The following is a 22,881-nucleotide window of genomic DNA, read 5'->3' as shown; positions in this document are numbered from 1 at the left end:
CCACCAGGGTGGTTAGTGCCTCCTGGGCATTCGGGCCTCTGTTTCTCAAGTTTGCTAAGCAACAATCAAGACGTCTATGCACATGTTTTCTACATTCTCTAAAGTCATTGTGTCACCATCTTCAGATGCTAGTTTTGTCTGCAATGTTTTGCAAGCGGCTGTTTAGGAGTCTCGGGCATCCTTGGGGTGGTTCGGAGTGTTGGCATGTTGCTGTGGGTATATTCTCCATTAGTTGGTTTGTCCACCCCTCATTGTGGCACTGCTTGGGGACATCCCTGTTTGCCCATGTGTAAAGAAGGAGAAACTGTTTCCATCAATGAACAAAAGAGAAAATGGGATTTTTTGTTACTCAGCGTAAAATCCCTTTCTCTGAGTTCATTGAAAGATACAGCACCCACCCCTCTATGAAGTTTTATCCTTTGACACTTTTTGTGACTGACTGGAGGCCTATAGCAGAGGGGGGGGGGTTTATGCCCAGAGAGGACTGCCCATAAGAGGTGCCTAGTTGTTTTCTGCCTAGTGTCAGACTGCTGTAGGTAGGGCTATAAAACCCTGTTTGGTCATCAATAAAGAAGAGAAGCTGTCAATGAATGAAAGAGAAAAATCCTTTTAAATTATTTCCCATAGGATAAAAAACAGAAAAAGAACAAGAGATTGTAAGCTCGAAAGAGCAGGGCCCTCAATCCCCTCATGTTTTGCATTGTATTGGTATTGTTCCATCACATGTTCTGTGCCCCTTTGTATTGTACAGCGCTGAGCGAACTATTGGCGCTTTATAAATACTGTATAATAATAATAAACCTTTTCAGGGCTGAACCATTTCTCAAAGTCCACAGTCAACCTGTGCATGTATTGTAAAAGTCCTCTTGCCCAATCTCTTAGTACCCATAGGGGTCTGTTTTTATTGTGGAGAATCAGGTACTGTTCGGCAAAGACTAGTGCGCATCACATTCATTAATTTGTCTACAGTGGAAAGCATTTGGCCGTTTATGCTACAAAATCAACATCCTTCAAGTAAATGAGGTACCACTTCTGATTCCTTAACAGGATCAGAAGAGGAAAAGAGGACATGCAGTGTTATTTATTTGGTCTCATGGTCAGACAGGTCGCATGGTAAGCACCTGAGAGGAAGATAGAATCATACATGCACAGATTGCTGTTGCCGTAGCTATTTGCAAGCTCCTGTCATTCTAGTTGCAAGAATCTACTGATTCTTGCTTCTGAGATCTGGTGCATGCAGCTAAAATGCGTGTAAAGGAGGAAGCTTTAGGGCAACCACTGCAAGATACCAGAAGAGTAAAGAAAAGATAAAGAGAAAATAGGGAATTATACTATCCATACATATTGTAATGCTTTATGTACATTTTGCTTTTCAGGTGTTCAAAGCTCACCTAAACTTCATTTCTTGACAAAAAGAAAGATCGTCCCTCCGTTCCATCATTACTTCCACCAGTTGACACAGCTTGGTTTTGATCTGTATGGCATGCACCAGGTTACCCAGAACACGTACATATCTGCAAAAATCGAGAAATGACCAGATCTAATCAGAAGTCGCAATATAGATAAACTCAAATTTCAATGAGGGGAGAAAAAAAAGGATTAAAGTAGAAGTCCAGAAGAAAATAATAACTAAACTACACACACATTATATATATATGTGTGTGTGTGTGCGTGTGTATCTATGTGCATTTTCAGTGCCATTTACCATAGTCTATGAGAGTTAAATCGCAATGAAATGGTGTAAATGTAATTCAGGAACTATTTTTAAAATCGTGCTATTTGAAATCGCACCTATTAAAACAGGGCCATGGAAATACACTAGATGCAAATTCAGGTGCGATTTGTAAATTGCACGTCACACTTAAAGTTGCAGCGGTGTGAACCAGGGCTTGAACTTGCTTTCAAAGAAGGGTAGAGCTCATGGATGACAATTATGCTGCTGTTCTTTCTTTTCAAGATCAGCAGGCTGGGGAGAAGGTGAACTTGCCCTCATGTAAGAACACAAGGATGACCTAAATCAGTGTGCAGCAGTTCTCTCTTTTCCAAATCAGCAGTCTGGGGAAAGAAAGGTGTAAAAAACTTCAGTAGCCGATTTACCCTCATTTTGACTCATCAGATGCATATGTACCATTTGCAAAATTTTAGGGGAAGAAGGATGCTCAAACGTGCAAATGAGGAACATTACCTGCTTTAACAGAAAGGTGGACCTTATATGTGGGACCAAAATAAATGATCCTACGATTATGTGCCTGGAGTTACACTTTAAAAATAGTGACTTCTGAAAACCCTGTAACCTGTTCTCTGTGGCTTCTAACTGAGTTCTGTAGTACAAGGAGGGGAAAAAAGAAATATGTAAGAAATGTGCACATTGAATTGAAATAGAACTATTGGCAAAACTTTGACTGTGAATAGAGCAAGGGAGGGATATAACCTCACTCACTTTTTTGCCATCTGTGTCCCTCTCTGGATCTTCACTTCCTGCCCCAAAGCCAAACAGGAAGTGAGGAAATCCCAGCAAATTAATGGAATTCCTTGGGGACCCCCCAGGTCTCCTGAATTAATGGCCCCATTGGAAGATTTCCCCTCTCTTATTTATAAGGGAAAAACCCAAAATGTGCGATTTTATTTTACTTTCAAAGATAATGGTAAACAGGACAAATAGAGAGGGAGAATCTCCTTAACCACTTGCCCTCCAAAGGATTTACCCCCTTCCTGACCAGGCCATTTTTTGCGATACAGCACGGCGTTACTTTAACTGACAATTGCCTGGTCACGCAGCGCTGCACCCAAATGACATTTACACCCTTTTTTCCCCACAAATAGAGCTTTCTTTCAGAGGTATTTGATCGCCTGTGTGTTTTTTTATTTTTTTGCGCTATAAACAAAAAAAGACCGACCATTTTGAGAAAAACCACCATATTTTGTACTTTTTGCTATTAAACATGTCCAGTAAAAAAATTTTAAAAATCTAATTTCATCATAAATTTAGGTCAAAATGTATTCTGCTATGTATTTGCTAAAAAAAAAAAAAATCCCAATACGTGCAAATTAATTGGTTTATGTGAAAGTTATAGCATCTACAAATATGGAATATTTTTTTTTCATACTAGTAACGGCACCGATCAGCGACTTATAGAGGGACTGTGGCGGGCATTCTGACACTGGGAGGAACTGACTTGGTGTCACTGACATCCCCAGTGACACCAATACAGTGATCAGTGCTAATAAAAAGCACCGACACTGTACAAATGGCACTGGGCAGGAAGGGGTTAACATATGGGGCGATCAAAGGATTAACTGTGTGTTTTACTATTAGGGCTGTGTGTGTGCTTCACTGCTCTGCAGAGCTGTAGCAAGCAGTGTGTAGGAGCTGGCAAGGGAGAGATCTGTGTTGTTTATACACAGGTCTCTCCCCCGTTGGAGATACTCAGCGATCACTGGGTGCCGGCAAGTAATCACCAGCCGGGACCCTGTGACTGACAGTCGAGGCTGCGAATGGCCACCACCCGGAACTGCAAAATCACATATATATGTGTGTGTGTGTGTGTGTATATATATATATATATATATATTTATTACATACATACACACACACGTGATTTTGCGCACCCATGCCAACCTGTAGCAGTATTTCTGCTATAGGGTGGAGCAAAAGCGGTTAACGAGGATACAGACAGCAAAAAAACCCGATACGTGTTTCGTTTCCACTATCTAAAATTTTGCCTTTAGTTATACTATAATTCTTCAGAGAATGATGTGCTACAGGATATTCATTGTAACTGTTTTCCCAACAATAAATTAAAACACAGTCAGTTTGTATGGTTAATGGGGACCCTAATATTGTATGTGTACATGGCAAGTTAATGACAATGCTATCTTTGAAGCACATACTGTGTTGCCAGCTGCAACATATTCTGCTCTGAAACTTTCCCAAACCGACCCTTACAGCTTTCTGGTGGAATCAAAGACAATACAGTACACCGAATTGCAGGGTAGGAGGCAGCAGTTAAAAGCAGGAGAACGGAAATGAAGCTGCAGGCTGCAGAAAAAGCACAAAAACATCCTGCAGATTTTAAAATCCGGGGACTGCAGATCTACTGTAGATTGTAGGATCAAAAGGCAAGAATATGCAGTAGATAAGAGGGTTAGGGCAAGAACAGGCTGCAAACTGTAGGATCAGGGCAAGAATAGGCTACAGACTGTAGGTGAAGGCAAGAACAGCTGCACACTGCAGGATTGAGGCAAGAACAGGCTACACACTGTAGGATCAGAACAAAAAAAAAAAGACTGCAGACAGTAGAGTTGGTAAGAAAAGACCACAGATTATATGGTCAGAGCAAGAATAGGCCACCTATTGTAGGATCCAAGGCAAGAACATAAGAAAAATTAACACTTTTCCATCTAATCCAGCACCTCCATCCAATGCACCTTACAGGTATTTTGTGGTGTTCTTTAAACATAACTTTTGGTTATCTCTCTGGTGGGTTTTTTGAGTTATGTGTGTGGTCTTGTCATTAGTTATACAATTACCTGACTAGATTAAGCATCATGGTCTCTAGACTAGCTTGTCCCAAATGTTCAGAGCTGCCTTCTGTGTGATTATCAAGCAAGTTCTTCAGGATCGTAATTGTCTGTTCAACAAATTGGGTGTTTGTGTCATTGAGCAAAACCTGTAATGCAAAGAACAGAACACACTGTAATAACTGTTTTACTAATAAAACTCAAGGGAACCAGCCAAAGTTGATGTATAAGCAGGCTGCAGACAAATGCACAGTCTGACTTTTGGATTACACTGCTAAACTAAAAAACAATCTATTAGCACACATGTTAAACACATTAGCTCTTCATAAAAGTCATATTTTACTTACCTGCCCTTGGGAGTCAAAGAACTTGCTGATGTTGTTCTTCATTTTGTTGAACAGCATTGGATACAAAGCAGGGCTCAACTCTAAACCAACCAGGTCTTTTATGTTTGTCCGAATCTGAATTCCAACTTTCTCATTGTTGCAGACCATTAATGAGAGAAGCCGATCAAGAAACTTGCTGACTGGAGTTTCTGCATTTCCTTCAGTAGAAACCATTGAGATAACAGAACCTTTTCGCTCGTTAACAGCACCCATGGGGGGACTGTATGTAACTAGTCCCACATTGCTGCGATGTTGCAGACAGACTCCACCAAGTGCAGAAAGAAAACCAGTCATGTTAATCCACTCCTGTAGAGAGTCTGTATCAGACAGGTCTATGGAACCACCTCCACTTACATGAGACATTCGCCTCTTCACAATGGTTTTGTGAAGGCTTTCTGTGACCTGAAGAAAACATTTAAACTTTGTTACTATTTTGCATAGCAAAAATCTACCCATGAACAGATGAATTACCAGTCAGTTTTAGAGCAGAGATCCCTGGTGCCTACCAGTGAGTATCCATGCAAGGAACAGAGAGAACATGTAAACTCCAGGCAGGTAGTGCCATGGTGTTGAGATTGGAGCCAAAGACCCTAGTGCTGCCTAGGAAAGTGCTAACCACTTAGCCACCGTGCTGCCAGTTCATTAAAAAAAAAATATATATACAGTGTATATGTTGATTTGTGTATATGCACCAATACCGGTTTTTATCAGCAAGTACGAGTACCCATACTTTGCAGTGCGAGTTGCGTTAATGGAAACTGCACCGCAAAGAATACCATGCGATTTGAACAGGAATGTAATTCCTATCCAAAGGGCATGCGGTTTACCCACTGCTCCTGTGTGAACCCAGGCTTGTCATAGCCCAAGTTTGCACAGGAGCAGTGCGGGAAACCTACCTGAAAGCATCCCATGCTGAGTGTCAGATTTGAAATCCCTGCAGCTTTCTTTACTCTCCTTGCAGCGATGACAGCTTGGGCTAGACAGCATCTGATTGGTAATAAAATTGAATGACACGGAAAAAGTATAGAACACGCTAACTGAAATTTATTTAATTCTTCGAACAAAATCCTTTGTTGGTAATGACAACTTCAAGATACCTGTATAGAGAAACTAGTCGAATGCATTGCTCAGGTGTGGTTTTGACCCATTCTTCCACACAGTCTTCAAATCTTGAAGGTTCTGTGGGCCTCTTCTATGAACTCTGATCTTTATTTCTTTCCATAGAATTTCTATTGGCTTCAAGTCAGGTGATTGGCTGGGCCATTATTTCGTTATTTTCTTTCTTTTAAACCAATTGAGAGTTTCCTTGGCTTGTGTTTCATTGTCTTGCTGAAATGTCCACCCTTGTTTCATCTTCATCAGCCTGGTAGATGGCAGCAGATTTTTATCAAGAAAGTCTTGGTACATTTTCCCATTCATCCTTTCTTCAATGACATGAAGCTTGCTAGTACCATATGCTGAAAAACAGCCCCACAGCATGATGTTCCCACCTCCAATCTTTACTGTTGGTATGGTGTTTTGGGGTGAAGTGCAGTGCTATTTGACCTCCAAACACGGTGTGTGTATTATGGCATCTAAAGAGTTCAATTTTGGTCTGATCTGACTAGGTTATATTCTCCCAGTAAAAAAGGAAAAACCTGCACTACCCCCAAAAAATTTAATGACAATGAATAAATATAGTGAACTGCTGCTACTCTTTTCTTGAACTCCAGAAAAATACTATATAAAAAGTGAGTGCGCTGTACACTGAAACAATCAAATGCAATAATCAAACACAATATAGCCACAAAATGATAATGTGGCAAAAAATATTGCTACAGCGCTATAAAAAGTCCAAATTCATATACTGAACAATTAAAAAAGTCCCAAATCCGGTGACACAGTGTTGTGTGCTGAAAAATCTTCCAACAAAAGTGTATACTGTAGGGGTCCACAAGTGCTTGACACAACAGAAAAATCAGCCTCTTACCAGACACATTGATCTCCAATCAAGAGATCAAACGAGCAGACGGTGTTCAGATCCAACACTGACACCCATGTTAGCAGTATCGAGGAGATGAATGAACAACTGCAGGTTCACCTCGGTGGATTCACCACACTAAACAGCTCTGTTGAGTTCCAGAAGACCAAGGACACAATTATAGCAATCAGATGCAGTTTTCCAATTTTCCAGGAAAATTTACCTTCACAAGAAACCTCTTTTTACAAAGTTTGTTTCTTCTCAGCCGCCTCCTTTATCTGGTCTTTTCCATCACAGGGACTCTTCCTGTGTGTGTGCTTTTCCTTGATTCACTGATAAATCAGTTTATTACTGAAGTCTTCCCCACAGGCCTCTGCTTCCTCTAAATTATCCCCCTCTGCTCAGTCAGCCAAATCTCCCAGTACTTCACAGGCTTCTCTAAATGCTGTGCAGTAAACTGTAAACGGACTTCAACATGCTTTTTCTTCAGCGATGGAGTCTTGCGTGGTGAGTGTGCATACAGGCCATGACAGTTGAGTGCATTACTTATGGTTTCCTTTGAAATAATTGTACCTACTAATTTCCAGATCTTTCTGAAGCTCTCCACAAATGGTCATTGGCTCTTGGACAACTCTTCTGGTAATTAATTTCACTTCTCTGTCAGAAATCTTGCAAGGAGCACCTGGATGTGGCTGGTTTATGGTGACATGATGTTCTTTCCACTTACGGATTATGGCCCCAACAGTGCTCACTGGAACATTCAGAAGTTTAGAAATCCTTCTGTAACCAATGCCATTAGTATGTTTTGCAACAAAAAGGTCGCAAAGGTCTTGAGAGAGCTCTTTGCTTTTGCTCAGCATGAAATGTTTCTTGTGTGACGCCTTTTTAATGAGAAACCTTTTTATATGCCATCAGTTGAGACTGAACCAGCTGATATTAATTTGCACTGACAAGGGGCAGAATTGCTTTCTAATTACTGATAGATTTCAGCTGGTGTCTTGGCTTTCCATGCCTTTTTGCACCTCCCTTTATTCATGTGTTAAAGACTTTTTCCCTGTGTCATTCCATTTTATTACACATAATTTCTCAACTTAATTTGTTTTGGTTTCTTTGTATGTATGGATTGCATGGGATGTTACCGACATTTGGTGAACAATTCATGTCAATAGTACCGTTAGAAATGTTTTTACTGAGAAAAATGGTGACACGTGTGTGTGTTTTTTTTATATACACACAGAATGTAACCAAAGCACTTTTTCAAGTACAAACAAGAATGGGTAAGGCCCGGTTCTCATAGTATGGAGACCTGCGTTTTACCGCACTGGAAGAAAACAGTTCACACATAAAACAATACAGACATGCTGCATTGGACAGGACTGCATGTAGAGTGACAAATGTAACCTATGCACTTCAAATAAAGTTTTTCCAAAAAAAACAAAAACTGGAGCTGTGTGATGCACCAAAAACACACCATGTCAACCCCTACTGCTGGCTGACTGCTGCCAGAACAGATAGCTCCTGCACACTAAACCACACCGCTGTGGTTTAGTGTGCGCCACCTGTGAACAGGCCCTAAAGCCTCTGTCAGGATGTTACTGCTGTTAGTGTTCTCCTGTTGTGGTGACATCGGTTCCTCCTGCAATTTCGTGCATCAGGATAGATGAGGGAGGGGAAGCTTTATATTGGGTTTATCAACAGCAATAAAAACCTAACAGCAGTTCTAACTTTTTTCTATCCTGTCCAGAACAAAGGTGAAGGTTCTGGCTAGAGCTGGTCTTTAAAATGTATTAAAACATGCAGTGTTTTCATCACCTGGCCATCTTCCAGCTTAGCTTTTGGGAAGTTCAGAATCAACTTGGTGGCTTGCTCCCACTTTGCATACGTATCTTCCCAAGCCTGGGAACAGGAACAGAAGATAAATATATGCATATAAAAATGTTTTAAATATACATAGATATAAAGATGACAGACTCACTTCTGTGTTCCCAGGAGTTGGATGTTCTATTCTTCTTAGCAAGGCCATGACACGCTTCTGTAAAGCTGCTCTACCTAAAAAATGTACAAACGGTACCAAAGTCAATCACATAAAAGCGCTTAGAAAAAAGTACTGAATACTTTAAAACGAACGTTCACTTAACATAAAAATGCTGAAAGAACCCAAATATGATGCCAACTATATAGACTAAAGCAGTACAAAGCACCTGAAGTAAAGGCATAGGGGATGGCATGAGACTTCCAATACATAAAAGTATGCTTATCGTTACCAATCTGAAACTTAGAAAAAGTTATTTAAAACTACTCAGTCTGAATCTGTAACACAGGTAAGGCAACTGATCCGTTTTCAGAGCAAAAGCAAACATAGAACAAATACCCTGAAAAGAAATTTCTACAGTAGCATATAATGTAAACACAGGTGCTCTTATAAGCTTACCCAGAGACATCATGTTGCTTACAGAAGCAAACTCCAAGAAAGTGTTATAATTTGGCAAGAAATTATGAACAGATACTTCATCAACTCCACAACGTATATCCGCTTCCTCACATAGGCTTCGAAAACAGGACATGGCCACTAGAACAGCTTCAATGTCTGGGCTCCAGAGAAACATGTACAGACAAACCTCTAATTTAGTCTGGGCTTGACGACATATTGGAATTGCACTTCCGACAGCAGCACACTCCTACAAGAGAAGACCAGAAGTATGATATTCATAGAATACTGGAAAAAAAACATAACTAAATAAAAAAAAAACAGTATGCTTTACAACTAGATAAGCAATAAAGATTTTTAGACAAAGCTCATAAAATCAAATAAGACAAATATGGAGGCCGCCACTGCCAAAAAAGCTAGTTGCCAGGCTGACCCTCTAGCATCCATATTCTTAGTCCACTACCCTGAACAGTTTTTATTTTCCTTTTCTTTTACAAAGGTTTTTATTGTTATTATTCAGTTGCACAAAGTCATAAAGTCAGCAATAAATATGAAAAAGGAGGAATACGCGGATAAACAAGAGTTTAAACAGGGTTTAAAACCATTGCTCATAAAAGTCGAGGGTCTAAGCCAGCGTATAATTGTGAGTAGCATAAAATTGCCAGTGACTTCTCAGAACAGATGTTCGATTAAACAGGAGAACAGCATACAAAAATATAGTATGTTACCATAAAATACAAATTTTGCAACCATCTTAGCCTGGCAGGTGTCAGATGACCTATTAGTGTAACAGTAGTACAAAAAATGAGAATATATAAACGGCGGAAAGGGCAAAGTCAGAACAGAGTAGAAAGAAAAGAAAAATAGGGGGGTGATGAAAGAAGGGTCCCCAAGGGTCCATAGCACAGGGCCACTAAAGCAGCAGAAGGGCATTGTCAAATCGAGATGATTGCGCGCTTGTAATCAAAGGCTACCAAACCCGGAGAAACTTTTCATGGGTATCCAAGTAGCATGGCTGTCAATTTTTCAAGGACCAATATAATTCATCTGGTGTTTGACAGCCTCAAAACTAAGGATTGGGGGTTTCCATGCTTTTGCTATAGTCAGATTGGTTGCTGTGAATAAATGTGATGCCAATTATTGTTCAGGGCGAAGTAGTTCTATTATTGGTTTGAAGAGAAGGGCTTCATATTGGTTTTGTTTAATTTATTATACAAACCTGGCTAGTATCAGGTTGGACCCCTTTTTGCCTTCAGAACTGCCTTGATTCTTGTGGCATAGATTCAACAAGGTGTTGGAAACACTCCTCAAAGATTGTGGTTCATACTGACATGGTAGCATCACCCAGTTGCTGCAGATTTGTCAGCTGCACATCCATGATGCAAATCTCCCGTTCCACCACATCCCAAAGGTGTTCTATTGGATTGAGATCTGGTGACTGTGGAGGCCACTGAAGTACAGTGAACTCCTTGTCATGTTCAAGAAACCAGTTTCAGATGATTTGAGCTTTGCAACATGGTGCATTATCCTAATGAAAGTAGCCATCAGAAGATAGGTACACTGTAGTTATAAAAGGATGGAAAAAATAATAGAAGAAAGACCGCAATGACCTAGTGAAAATGTAGGTAATCTACTCAAAAACAGAACAGGCATGTAATGGGATGCAGACGAGACCTCCTCTAGGTCAACAATACGAAGCCAGTGGTATAGAAAATCTGCATAGCGTTCTAAGGCTTAAGCATTTCGAGGGACGGATCCTCTTCTTCAGAGCCAAAGCAAGTGTGACTTAAACCACAAACCTTTATAGCTAATAATTAGTCACCTCCCACTACAATCAAGGGGGGGAAGATAGAGGTGGAGCTACAGATCATGTGAGCAAAAACATTATGAATACTATAAAACACTTATTTTAATGGCTGACTGGTATGTCAGCAAGGAAAACACAACCTCCAAATTGAACAATCAAACCACACTTACAGAACATATAGTTGGAATCCACATACTTAATATCATATTCCTCTCCCTTTAAGTGGATGTCCTTGAAAAACAATCCTCTGGGTTATGATAGCACTATAACTCTGGTATAATCGTAGTAAGCTACTTGTGGGAACACAAAAAAGTGGCTAGTCCAGATTCACAGTGTAGATGGTAAAGACCCACATGGTGGTGTGCTTCTATAGAGCACACACAACTTACTGAGGAGGAGAAAGCTTCTAAAGGAACACAACACCATGTGGATCTTTATCATCTACACTGTGAATACATCGAGGCCAAAATGTACTTTGCTATATGTCTTTTATATGAAAAAAAAAAAGACAAAAAAGTCAATCCAGTTCAACCGATAAAAAAAAGAGGAAAAAAAAAAAAAAAAAGATAAAAAAGTTATAATCCTACACCCACAGTTGATCCAGAGGAAGGCAAAAAAAATACCCAGCAATTTGCTTTTGCAGGGGAAACAATTCCTTCCTGATCCTCCCTGGATAAACCTTACATATAAATGTTAGTATCCAGTTATATTCTGTGTATCCAAGAAAGAATACAGGCCTTTTTTAAAGCAATGCAGATTACATTTCTTTTCTCAAAACGTAAAGAGTGCCCCCTTGTCCTCTGTGATGACCTCAGGGCGAATAACTCTACACTGAGTTCACTATATGAACCACTGATGTATTTATACATGTTGATCATATCCCCCCTTAATCTCATCTTCTCAAGAGAGAATAAATTCAGTTCCTCTAATCTTTCCTCATAACTGAGCTCCTCCATGCCTCGTATCAGTTTAGTTTCCCTTCTCTGTACTTTCTCCAGGTCCCCAATGTTCTATTTGTGAATTGGTGCCATAAATTGAACTGCATATTACAGATGAGGCTTAACTAATAATTTGTACAGGGGAAATATGATATCTCTCTGGAGTCTATACCTCTTTTAATACAAGAGAGGATTTTGCTCGCTTTAGAAACCGCAACTTGGCATTGCATGCCATTATTAAGCTTGTGATCTACCAGAACTCCCAGATCCTTCTCCACCATTGATTCCCCCAGTTGTACCCCCCCCCAGTATGTATGATGCATGCATATTCTTAGCCCCCAAGTGCATAACCTTACATTTATCAACATTAAACCTCATTTGCCACATAGTTGCCCAATTAAACATGTATATCAATTTGTGATATATATATCGTCTGTCGTCTTATAGCGTCTACAAACTATGGTATTTACAGTGTCTCACAGAAGTGAGTACACCCCTCACATTTTTGTAAATATTTTATTATTGTACGGGGGGGGGGCACAGTCAGAAATGGTGTGCAGTTCTCTGCGTGAGTGTGGTTTATGCTGGAGTGTGAAGATGCAGTTGAACACAGCAGTTTAACTGAAGCAGGATAATTCAAGCAGCAGGAAGATACAACGAACTCTACTGCACGCTGGATGGACTGCAAGCAAACACCCTGGGAAACATCTCTTACAAGTCTGACTCCCACTCCATGTACCTTTTAATATGTTCCCTCTACTCCTCCTTTTCATATTACTATCCTGTGTTCTCTAAATCTCATCTCTTTACCCCTCTGCTCCACCTCAAACACTTTACTCACCTGCCGACCCAAACACCAGGACTGGAAGGCATTTACACTCGTATACATCCCACTCCCATTTTACTTTCCTCACCATCCTACTCCTAACCTCTGGGGATATCTCCCCAAACCCTGTCCTCCACTATTTCACCCCCACACCAGGCACCCTCTTTCCTCTGGGAATAGCCGCATTCTGCTCAATTTAATATCAGTCCCCGTGCTCCCAAAAAACATCTTCCCTTTTTCATGTGCACTCTGGAATGCCCGCTCTGTCTGTAATAAGCTCACCTCTGTCCATGACCTTTTTGTCTCCCGCTCCCTTAACTTACTAGCAATTATAGAAACCTGGCTTCAAGCAGCAGATTCTTCTTCTCCCGCAGCACTTTCCTATGGAGGCCTTCTCTGGACCCACTCACCCAGACCCAGTGGTCAGAAAGGAGGTGGGGTTGGTTTGCTTCTATCCCCACTGAGCACCTTTCAAGTCCTCCCTAACCCACCCTCTCTATCCTTCTCTTCTTTCTCACTGCATTCACCTGATTTTTCCCATTTCTCTGAGGATTGCAGTGATCTATCGGCCTACTGGACCGGTGTCCCGCTTTCTTGATGATTTCTCTGCCTGGCTACCCTACTTTCTCTCCTCTGAACTAACCATTATCATTCTTGGAGATTTTAACATCCCCATTAATGTGAACAACTCAGCTACATCCCAACTCTTCAACCTAACCTCATCTTTTGCCTTATGGACAGTCCTCCACTCACTCTGATGGGAATACATTAGACCTTGTTTTCTCCCATCGTTGCACTCCCTATAACCTCAAAAACACCCCCTTTCCTCTCTCTGATCACAATCTCATCACCTTCACAGTGTCCTCATCTTCAAACACCTATCCCTCCAAGCAGCAGACAATTACCCGCAGAAACCTTCACAACTTGAACCCTGCTAATTTCCACTCTGAAACTGATCGCCTGTCCTGACCTGGCCACTGCTGTCTACAACAGTTTGTTTTCATCCACACTAGACTCACTTGCTCCTCTAACAACACGAAGCATCAGGCCCCGACCATTACAACCTTGGCAGACTGACAACACCAGAAATTTTAAACGACATAGTCGTGTGCTGGAGCGATTGTAGCGTAAAATCAAATCTCACCAAGCTTTTACCCTATATAAATCTGCTTTCTTAACATACAATTCCTCCCTCCATGCTGCCACACAAGCCTACTTTGTCACTCTCGTTAATAGCTCATCATCCACACCTCATCGTCTCTTCTCCACTTTTAACTCTCTACTTTCTCCACCTCCACCCAACACCTCACTCACTACTTACGAGATTGCAAATCATTTCAAAAACAAGATTGATGCAATTCGTACGGGCATCTCTGCTACACAGACATCCATCCCACTTAGCATACCTTATACTGAACCTCCCTCAACACTTTCCTCTTTTGACCTTGCTACTACCAAAGAAGCCCATCTCACCACCTGCCCTCTGGATCCTGTCCCCTCACAACTACTATGGTCACCCTCTTCTTCCATCCTATGCTCCCTCACTCACATCTTCAATCTCTCCCTCTCTTAACGGTGCCTTCCCTCCCCTCTAAAGCATGCACACATCACTCCCATACTTAAAAAGCCCTCCCTGGACCACACCAACCTGAACAACTTAAGACCCATCTCCCTGCTCCCATTTACCTCTAAACTCTTAGGGCTCGTTCACACTAGGCTGTTTTGCCAACGCTTGCCAAACGCCCCTATAGTGTTTGGCAAGCGTTGGTCCGGTGTTTGCGGAGCGTTTTTAACGCTCGGCAAACGCTCCGCAAACGCCGCATGCGCGGTTTAGCGGCGGGTGCTAGGCGTTTGCCGAGCGTTAATAACGCCCCACAAACGCCTATAATGCATTTGAGTGGTGTTACCGCTCCGCAAACACCCCGCAACCGCACCGCAAACGCCGGCCGGGCGTTTGCGGAGCGGCACCATAGACGAGAATAGGAGGCTTCAAAGCCTCCTGACTCGACCAGAGGCGTCCGTTTTGCCGTGACGCAAACGCTCCTGTTAGAACAGCACCATGTGCTGTAATGTGCAGAATTGGCAGAGGCGTTTGGGAAGCGGTAAAAACGCTTCCCAAACGCCTCTCTGCCGCCTGCACACAAGGCTAGTGTGAACGTAGCCTTAGAACTCTTAGTCTACAATCGCCTGAGCTCCTACCTTACTGACAGCAACCTTCTTGACCCTTTACAGTCTGGCGTTCGCTCACTACACTCCACTGAAACTGCTCTTACTAACTGCTAAAACCAATGGCCACTACTCCGTACTCTTACTAGTTGACCTCTCTGCGGCTTTTGATATCGTTGACCATCCCCTCCTCCACAAAAAAACTCCACTCTCTTGGCCTCCGAGACTCTGCTCTCTCCTGGTTCTCCTCCTACCTATCGCAGCACTCCTTCAGCATTACTTATAACTCTGGCTCCTCCACTCTACTCATTTTCTGTAGGGGTCCCTCAAGGTTCTGTCCTTGGACCTCTACTCTTCTCCATTTACACCTCCTCCCTTGGTCACTTGATAAACTTTAAGTACCATCTCTATGCTGATGACACACAAATCTATCTTTCTACCCCTCACCTCACCCCTTCAGTCTCCTCTCGCATTACTAACCTACTAACATAGCGGCATGGATGTCACTCCACTTCCTCAAACTCAATCTTTCCAAAACTGAGATCTTAGTATTCCCTCCAGCCCATGCCCCCTCCCCTGACTTCTCCATCAAGATCAATAACACAATCATCAGTTCCTCCCCTTATGCCAGGGTGCTAGGTGTAACCCTAGACTCCCATCTGGCCTTTCAGCCCCAAATCCAATCGTTGTCCAAATCTTGTAGACTTCACCTCCGCAACATCTCCAAGATACACCCGTTCTTAACCTCGGAAACTACTAAGCAACTTATTCACTCCCTGGTTATCTCTCGCCTTGACTATTGTAACTCCCTCCTCATTGGCCTACCTCATCGCAGGCTATCCCCTCTTCAGTCTATCATGAATGCTGCTGCCAGACTCATCCAACTTACTAACCATTCTGTATATGCCACCCCTCTCTACCAATCCCTCCACTGGCTTCCCATTGCCCAATAGATAAAATTCAAAACATTAACAATAACATATAAAGCCATTTATAACTCTGCCCCAAATTACATCACCAATCTTGTCTCCAAATATCACCCAAACTGTCCTGTCTGCTCCTTGCATGACCTCCTCTCTAGCTCCCTTGTCTCCTCCTCCCATTCTCATCTCCAGGACTTCTCCAGAGCTTTCCTCCATCCTCTGGAACGCTCTACCCCAATTTATCAGACTATCGCCTACTCTGGTCACTTTTAGGCGATCTCTGAAAACCTCTCTCTTCAGGGAAGCCTATCCTGCCCTCAGCTAATAATAGAATCTTCTACTCCTCCTACCAGTCCATCCCCCACAGTTACTAACTTTTGTACCACTAGCTTCTCCCTCCTAGATTGTAAGCTCCAAGGAGCAGGGCCCTCCTAACCCTCTTGTATTGAACAGTATTGTTGCTGTATTGTCTCCCGTTATATTGTAAAGCGCTTAGCAAACTGTTGGCGCTATATAAATCCTGTATAACAATAATACTATTATATTTTTTCATGTGACAACACTGAAGAAATGACACTTTGCTACAATGTAAAGTAGTGAGTGTACAGCTTGTATAACAGTGTAAATTTGCTGTCCCCTAAAAATAACTCAACACTCAGCCATTAATGTCTAAACCACTGGCAACAAAAGTGAGTGAATTGTTTGATAAAATATAAGATGTTATGCTGAGTAAACGGATACCAAACATGACCTGCTTTAAAACTGCGCATATCCGTGCAACGGCGACAAACGACATAAATTTTTAATATCCATAGGCGACGCTCTAAAAGCCTTTACAGGTCACCACTTTCACTTTACACAGGAGGTCAAGAGCTAATATTACTTCCCTCGATAGGATGTTCACGGTGATACCTCACATGCATGGCGCAGTCTCTGTTTACATACCGACACGGAACCACCGCTTGCGTTTGCCTTTGCGTGCAAGCACAGGGATAGGGGTGGGGGTGAATTTTTTTAAATTATTTATTTTGCTGTGATAGCAATAGGCAGTGACAGGTACTCTAGATTTCTACACTGCCCTTAAAGCATCTGATCACACCATTATCGGTGTGATCAGATGCTTTCCCAATCTTAAAATGGCGCTGTTTATATTCAGCGCAAACAGAAATTATGAAATGCTCGTAGCTTCCGATCTTTTAAACTATAGAGATGACTGGAGGCATTCCAGTCTCCGGTCAGCCGGCGGATCTGCAGGCTGCATTCTCAAGTTCTTTGGTGGGACTGGAAAACCCAAGAAAACCGTTGAAGGCGGCGGGTGGAGGAACATCCCTTCCTGCTGCTTGTAAAAGCGATCCAGTGGCTAATTAGCCGCTAGGATTGTTTTTACATGAAAGCCAACTGCCACCTGAAAAAAATATCAGCTGTAGCTGCAGGCAGTTAGGCCCCAAAAAGTTTTAAATTCAGAAACTGTGATTTCCATGCAAATTGTCTGGTAAGAGCTGAATTTGGGTGGGCAGCGATGTATTGTGCGCCTAAATTGTTTTGGTCCGCAATCAACGGATACAAATCTTTGGTGAAAAACAGCTGAGGGGTTAAACACTAGTGCTGACAGCAAATGGGCTGATCCTGCTAACACTGCGTTTTTGGGAACACTATACTAAGGAGACACTAGTATAGTTCCGTTCATGATCAATATATTGATCCGTACAAACACTATACTAGTAATGGCGGTGATCTGTGAGCTATAGAGTGAGTGTGATAGTGTGAAGGCAATCTAATGCTAGCTGACACTGACTGGGAGGGGCGTCAACTGACCCTGACAGTATAGGATTTAGCTACTGGCAATAATAAAGTAATCAGTCAAAAATTCTATATACTGACACTGTACTACTGTAATGGAGTGATCAAAGGAGTGAAATGTGCTAATCAACCGCGTGTGTGTAAAATGTAGTGCTTTTAATGTGCTCTCTCCTCTCCCCCTGGGGGTGCATGCACATACGGAAATAGAAAGTGATGTAAGGGTACTTTGCTTTGCCCAGAGCCACCGCTCGCCCAAGCACTGTGGGCGGGCAAGCGGCAAGTAGTTAAAAAAAAATTTAAAAAATTTCTTTCAACATTTTAGTTTTTTTAAACATTTTGCTTTTTTACTATTTTTTTTTGTTTAAAATACTTTCATCAGAGTAGTACAATGTTACCATAGTAACATTGTACTACTCTGGGGGTTGATCAGGGATTTTGTTTTTTACGCTTTGCATTGCAGGAGCAATAAAGATTATTGCACTTGCAATGCAATGTTTGCTTTAAACCATCATGAATGGGTTAAGGTGATGACAGCTAAAAATACAGTTACCTGTGTTTGAGTCCAGCTGGTCACATGGTACAGGGTGCTGTGATTGGCCCTATGTATCATGTGAGAGCTGTGGGACAATCATAGCTCACCTGGAAGAGAAGCAGAGCTGTTATGAAAAAGATTGATTCATAACAGCTTTGTTGTCATTGTGATCAGCGGGTCCCATTCACCAGGATTTGGGGGGGGGGGGATATGGGCCCTTCTGTGTTGGTACAACACCAACGACATACGGGTACGTCGCTGGTCCTGTAGCTGTTGTCCGTTCGCAGTACATTGTGAGCGGGCAAAGTGGTTAAAGAGCTATCCTGTGAGTGTAAACAATTTTTTTTAAATCGAATATTAAACGTTTTACACTATGGAGTTTTTTTTTTGTAACTTTAATTTCCAGAGTGAACCGTTAAGGAAAGATCTGTGTGCAAGGTAGTGGAGGTTTCAATCCTTTACAGGAGTACCCGGAGTGGGCAGGACACCTCTTAAGCACTGTTTTGACCTGTGTAATGCAATACGGTCCAACTCTTAAGATGAAGGTACACCCATTTAAGCACAGTAGTGGTGCTTATTAAAATAGCTTGCGAAGACTGAAAGACACAGTTAAGATGTTATAATACATTGTTGGTTTTTTCCTCTCAATTCATGTCACACACACACACACACACATATATATATATATATATATATATATATATATATATATATATATATATATATATATATATATATATATATATATATATATACACACACACACACACACATATACATACACACACACACATACGTATATACAGTGGATATGAAAAGTCTACACACCCCTGTTAAAATCTCAGGTTTCTGTGATTTAAATAAATGAGACAAAGATAAATCATTTCAGAACTTTTTGGACCTTTAATGTGACCTATAAACTGTACAACTCAAATGAAAAAAAAACTGAAATCTTTTAGGTAGAGGGATGTAAAAATATAAAACTAAAATAATATGGTTGCATAAGTGTGCACACCCTTAAACTAATACTTTTGATTTTATTACAGAACTCAGTTGTTTTGGGTATGAGTCTATCAGCATGGCACATCTTGGCTTGGCAATATTTGCCCACTCTTCCTTGCATAAACACTCCAAATCTGTCAGATTGCAAAGGCATCTCCTGTGCACCCCACAGATTTTCAATTGTATTCAAGTCTGGGCTCTGGCTGGGGCAAGCCAAAACTTTCATCTTCTTCTAGTGAAGCCATTCCTTTGTTGATTTGGATGTATGCTTTGGGTCGTTGTCATGCTGAAAGATGAAGCTCCTCTTTATGTTCAGCTTTCTAGCAGAAGCCTGAAGGTTTTGTGCCAATATTGACTGGTATTTGGAACTGTTCATAATTCCCTCTACTAAGGCTCCAGTTCCAGCTGAAGAAAAATATCCCCAAAACATGATGTTGCCATCACCATGCTTCACTGTGGGTATGGTGTTCTTCTGGTGATGTGCAGTGTTGGTGTTTGCGCCAAACATATCTTTTTGGAATTATGGTCAAAAAGTTAAACCTTCATTTCATCATAACATTTTCCCACATGATTTTGGGAGACTTCAGTTGTGTTTTTGCTAAATTTAGCCGGGCTTGGATGTTTTTCTTCATAAGAAAATGCTTCTGTCTTGCCACTCTACCCCATAGCCCAGATATATGAAGAATACGGGAATTTGTTGTCATATGTACCACACAGCCAGTACTTACCAGATATTCCTGCAGTTCCTTTAATGTTGCTGTAGGCCTCTTGGCAGCCTCCCAGACCAGTTTTCTTCTCGTCTTTTCAGCAATTTTGGAGGGACGTCCAGTTCTTGGTAATGTCACTGTTGCGCCATATTTTCTTCACTTGATGACTGTCTTCACTGTGTTCCATGGCATATCTAATGCCTTGGAAATTCTTTTGTACCCTTCTCCTGACTGATACCTTTTAACAATGAGATCCCTCTGATGCTTTGGAAGCTCTTTGTGGACCATGGCTTTTGCTGTAGGATGTGACTAAGAAAATGTCAGGAAATACCTACTAAAACAGCTGAACTTTCTTTGGGGTTAATCAGAGGCACTTTAAATGATGGCAGGTGTGTAATGACTCCAATTTAACATGATTTTGAATGCGATTGCCTAATTCTGAACACAGCTACATCCCCAGTTAAAGAGTGTGCACACTTATGCAACCACATTATTTTCGTTTTTTATGTTTACTGGTTTTTGCAACGTGTTAAATTCTATGACATGCGTTATTTTGTGAAGAAACTCACTGTTTAATTGTTTTTGCAGATGTAGTGTTTTTTAAACATGCGTTATGCATTACTATATTTTAGATTGTGGATTTCTGCTAGAGATGAGCGAATCGAAGTATCCGAAGTGGAATTCGAGTCGAATTTCGGAAAAATTTCGATTCGTGCCGAATCCGAAAAACAGCCTAATTCGGACGCGCGAATCGAAATTTTTCCGAAAATGGCGGCTGACATGTGCGGCGACGGAGCGGGGATGTCGGGGAAGGCGCGCAGACAAGGCGCGCTGCCCCATAATGCATTCCTCAACGACATGTGATCGCATCAGCCAATCAGCAGCCAGCCAGCCAGCACTGTGTAATGGTCGAGGTATATATAGCGGCCATTTTGGAAATCTTCATTTGCCTGCAGTCATTGAACAGAGGCAGACCGCTCTGTACTAGGGACAGGGACAGAGTTAGGGCCACAGAAACGAGAATTGGGGACAGAGAGAAGTTACTTAGGGACAGAGAACCATTACTCAGGGACACAGACTTGTTAATGAGGGCCACAGAATCGTTATTTAGGGACAAAGAAACGCTAGTTAGGGCCACAGAATTCATACTCAGGGACAGACAGAATTGTTACTCAGTGCCAGAGAATTGTTACTTAGGGCCACAGAAACGTTATTAGGGCCACAGAATTTTTACTCAGGGACAGACAGAATTGTTACTGAGTGCCAGAGAATTGTTACTCAGGGACAGACAGAATTGTTACTGAGTGCCAGAGAATTCTTACTCAGGGCCACAGAATTCATTCTCAGGGACAGACAGAATTGTTACTCAGGGACAGACAGAATTGTTACTGAGTGCCAGAGAATTGTTACTCAGGGACAGACAGAATTGTTACTGAGTGCCAGAGAATTGTTACTCTCACAGACACAAAATTGTTACTTGCACAGACACAGAATTGTTACTTGCACAGACACACAATTGTTACTCAGGGCCACAGAATTCATACTCAGGGACAGACAGAATTGTTACTGAGTGCCAGAGAATTCTTACTCAGGGCCACAGAATTCATACTCAGGGACAGACAGAATTGTTACTCAGGGACAGACAGAATTGTTACTGAGTGCCAGAGAATTGTTACTCAGGGACAGACAGAATTGTTACTGAGTGCCAGAGAATTCTTACTCAGGGACAGACAGAATTGTTACTGAGTGCCAGAGAATTGTTACTCTCACAGACACAAAATTGTTACTTGCACAGACACAGAATTGTTACTCGCACAGAGACAGAATTGTTACTCAGGGCCACAGAATTCATACTCAGGGACAGACAGAATTGTTACTGAGTGCCAGAGAATTGTTACTCAGGGACAGACAGAATTGTTACTGAGTGCCAGAGAATTGTTACTCTCACAGACACAAAATTGTTACTTGCACAGACACAGAATTGTTACTTGCACAGACACACAATTGTTACTCAGGGCCACAGAATTCATACTCAGGGACAGACAGAATTGTTACTGAGTGCCAGAGAATTCTTACTCAGGGCCACAGAATTCATACTCAGGGACAGACAGAATTGTTACTCAGGGACAGACAGAATTGTTACTGAGTGCCAGAGAATTGTTACTCAGGGACAGACAGAATTGTTACTGAGTGCCAGAGAATTGTTACTCTCACAGACACAAAATTGTTACTTGCACAGACACAGAATTGTTACTTGCACAGACACACAATTGTTACTCAGGGCCACAGAATTCATACTCAGGGACAGACAGAATTGTTACTGAGTGCCAGAGAATTGTTACTCAGGGACAGACAGAATTGTTACTGAGTGCCAGAGAATTGTTACTCTCACAGACACAAAATTGTTACTTGCACAGACACAGAATTGTTACTTGCACAGACACACAATTGTTACTGAGTGCCAGAGAATTGTTACTCAGGGACAGACAGAATTGTTACTGAGTGCCAGAGAATTGTTACTCAGGGACAGACAGAATTGTTACTGAGTGCCAGAGAATTGTTACTCAGGGACAGACAGAATTGTTACTGAGTGCCAGAGAATTGTTACTCTCACAGACACAAAATTGTTACTTGCACAGACACAGAATTGTTACTCGCACAGAGACAGAATTGTTACTCAGGGCCACAGAATTCATACTCAGGGACAGACAGAATTGTTACTGAGTGCCAGAGAATTGTTACTCAGGGACAGACAGAATTGTTACTGAGTGCCAGAGAATTGTTACTCTCACAGACACAAAATTGTTACTTGCACAGACACAGAATTGTTACTTGCACAGACACACAATTGTTACTCAGGGCCACAGAATTCATACTCAGGGACA

General features: G+C 41.7%; 1 protein-coding gene across 3 annotated transcripts in view; it reads right to left on the bottom strand.

Moving 5' to 3' along the window:
- NF1 (neurofibromin 1) overlaps window positions 1-22,881 on the bottom strand; it is a 364,217-nt gene that overhangs the window by 189,446 nt on the left and 151,890 nt on the right. For all 3 annotated transcript variants that reach the window (XM_089678515.1, XM_089678513.1, XM_089678514.1), the window contains exons 17-22: window positions 9,299-9,545; window positions 8,843-8,916; window positions 8,680-8,763; window positions 4,869-5,309; window positions 4,531-4,670; window positions 1,392-1,514 (exon numbers count right to left, since the gene is read on the bottom strand). In XM_089678515.1, coding sequence (XP_089534641.1) covers window positions 1,392-1,514; window positions 4,531-4,670; window positions 4,869-5,309; window positions 8,680-8,763; window positions 8,843-8,916; window positions 9,299-9,545 — 1,109 coding nt within the window. The remainder of the gene's footprint in view (window positions 1-1,391; window positions 1,515-4,530; window positions 4,671-4,868; window positions 5,310-8,679; window positions 8,764-8,842; window positions 8,917-9,298; window positions 9,546-22,881) is intronic.

Source organism: Staurois parvus, unplaced genomic scaffold (assembly GCF_062004578.1).
Source record: "Staurois parvus isolate SC_StPar_1 unplaced genomic scaffold, SC_StPar_1.0 ptg000206l, whole genome shotgun sequence".
Taxonomy (NCBI): domain Eukaryota; kingdom Metazoa; phylum Chordata; class Amphibia; order Anura; family Ranidae; genus Staurois; species Staurois parvus.
The sequence above is the reverse complement of the archived record's forward strand: the minus strand, read 5'-3'. Positions and strand labels throughout refer to the sequence as shown.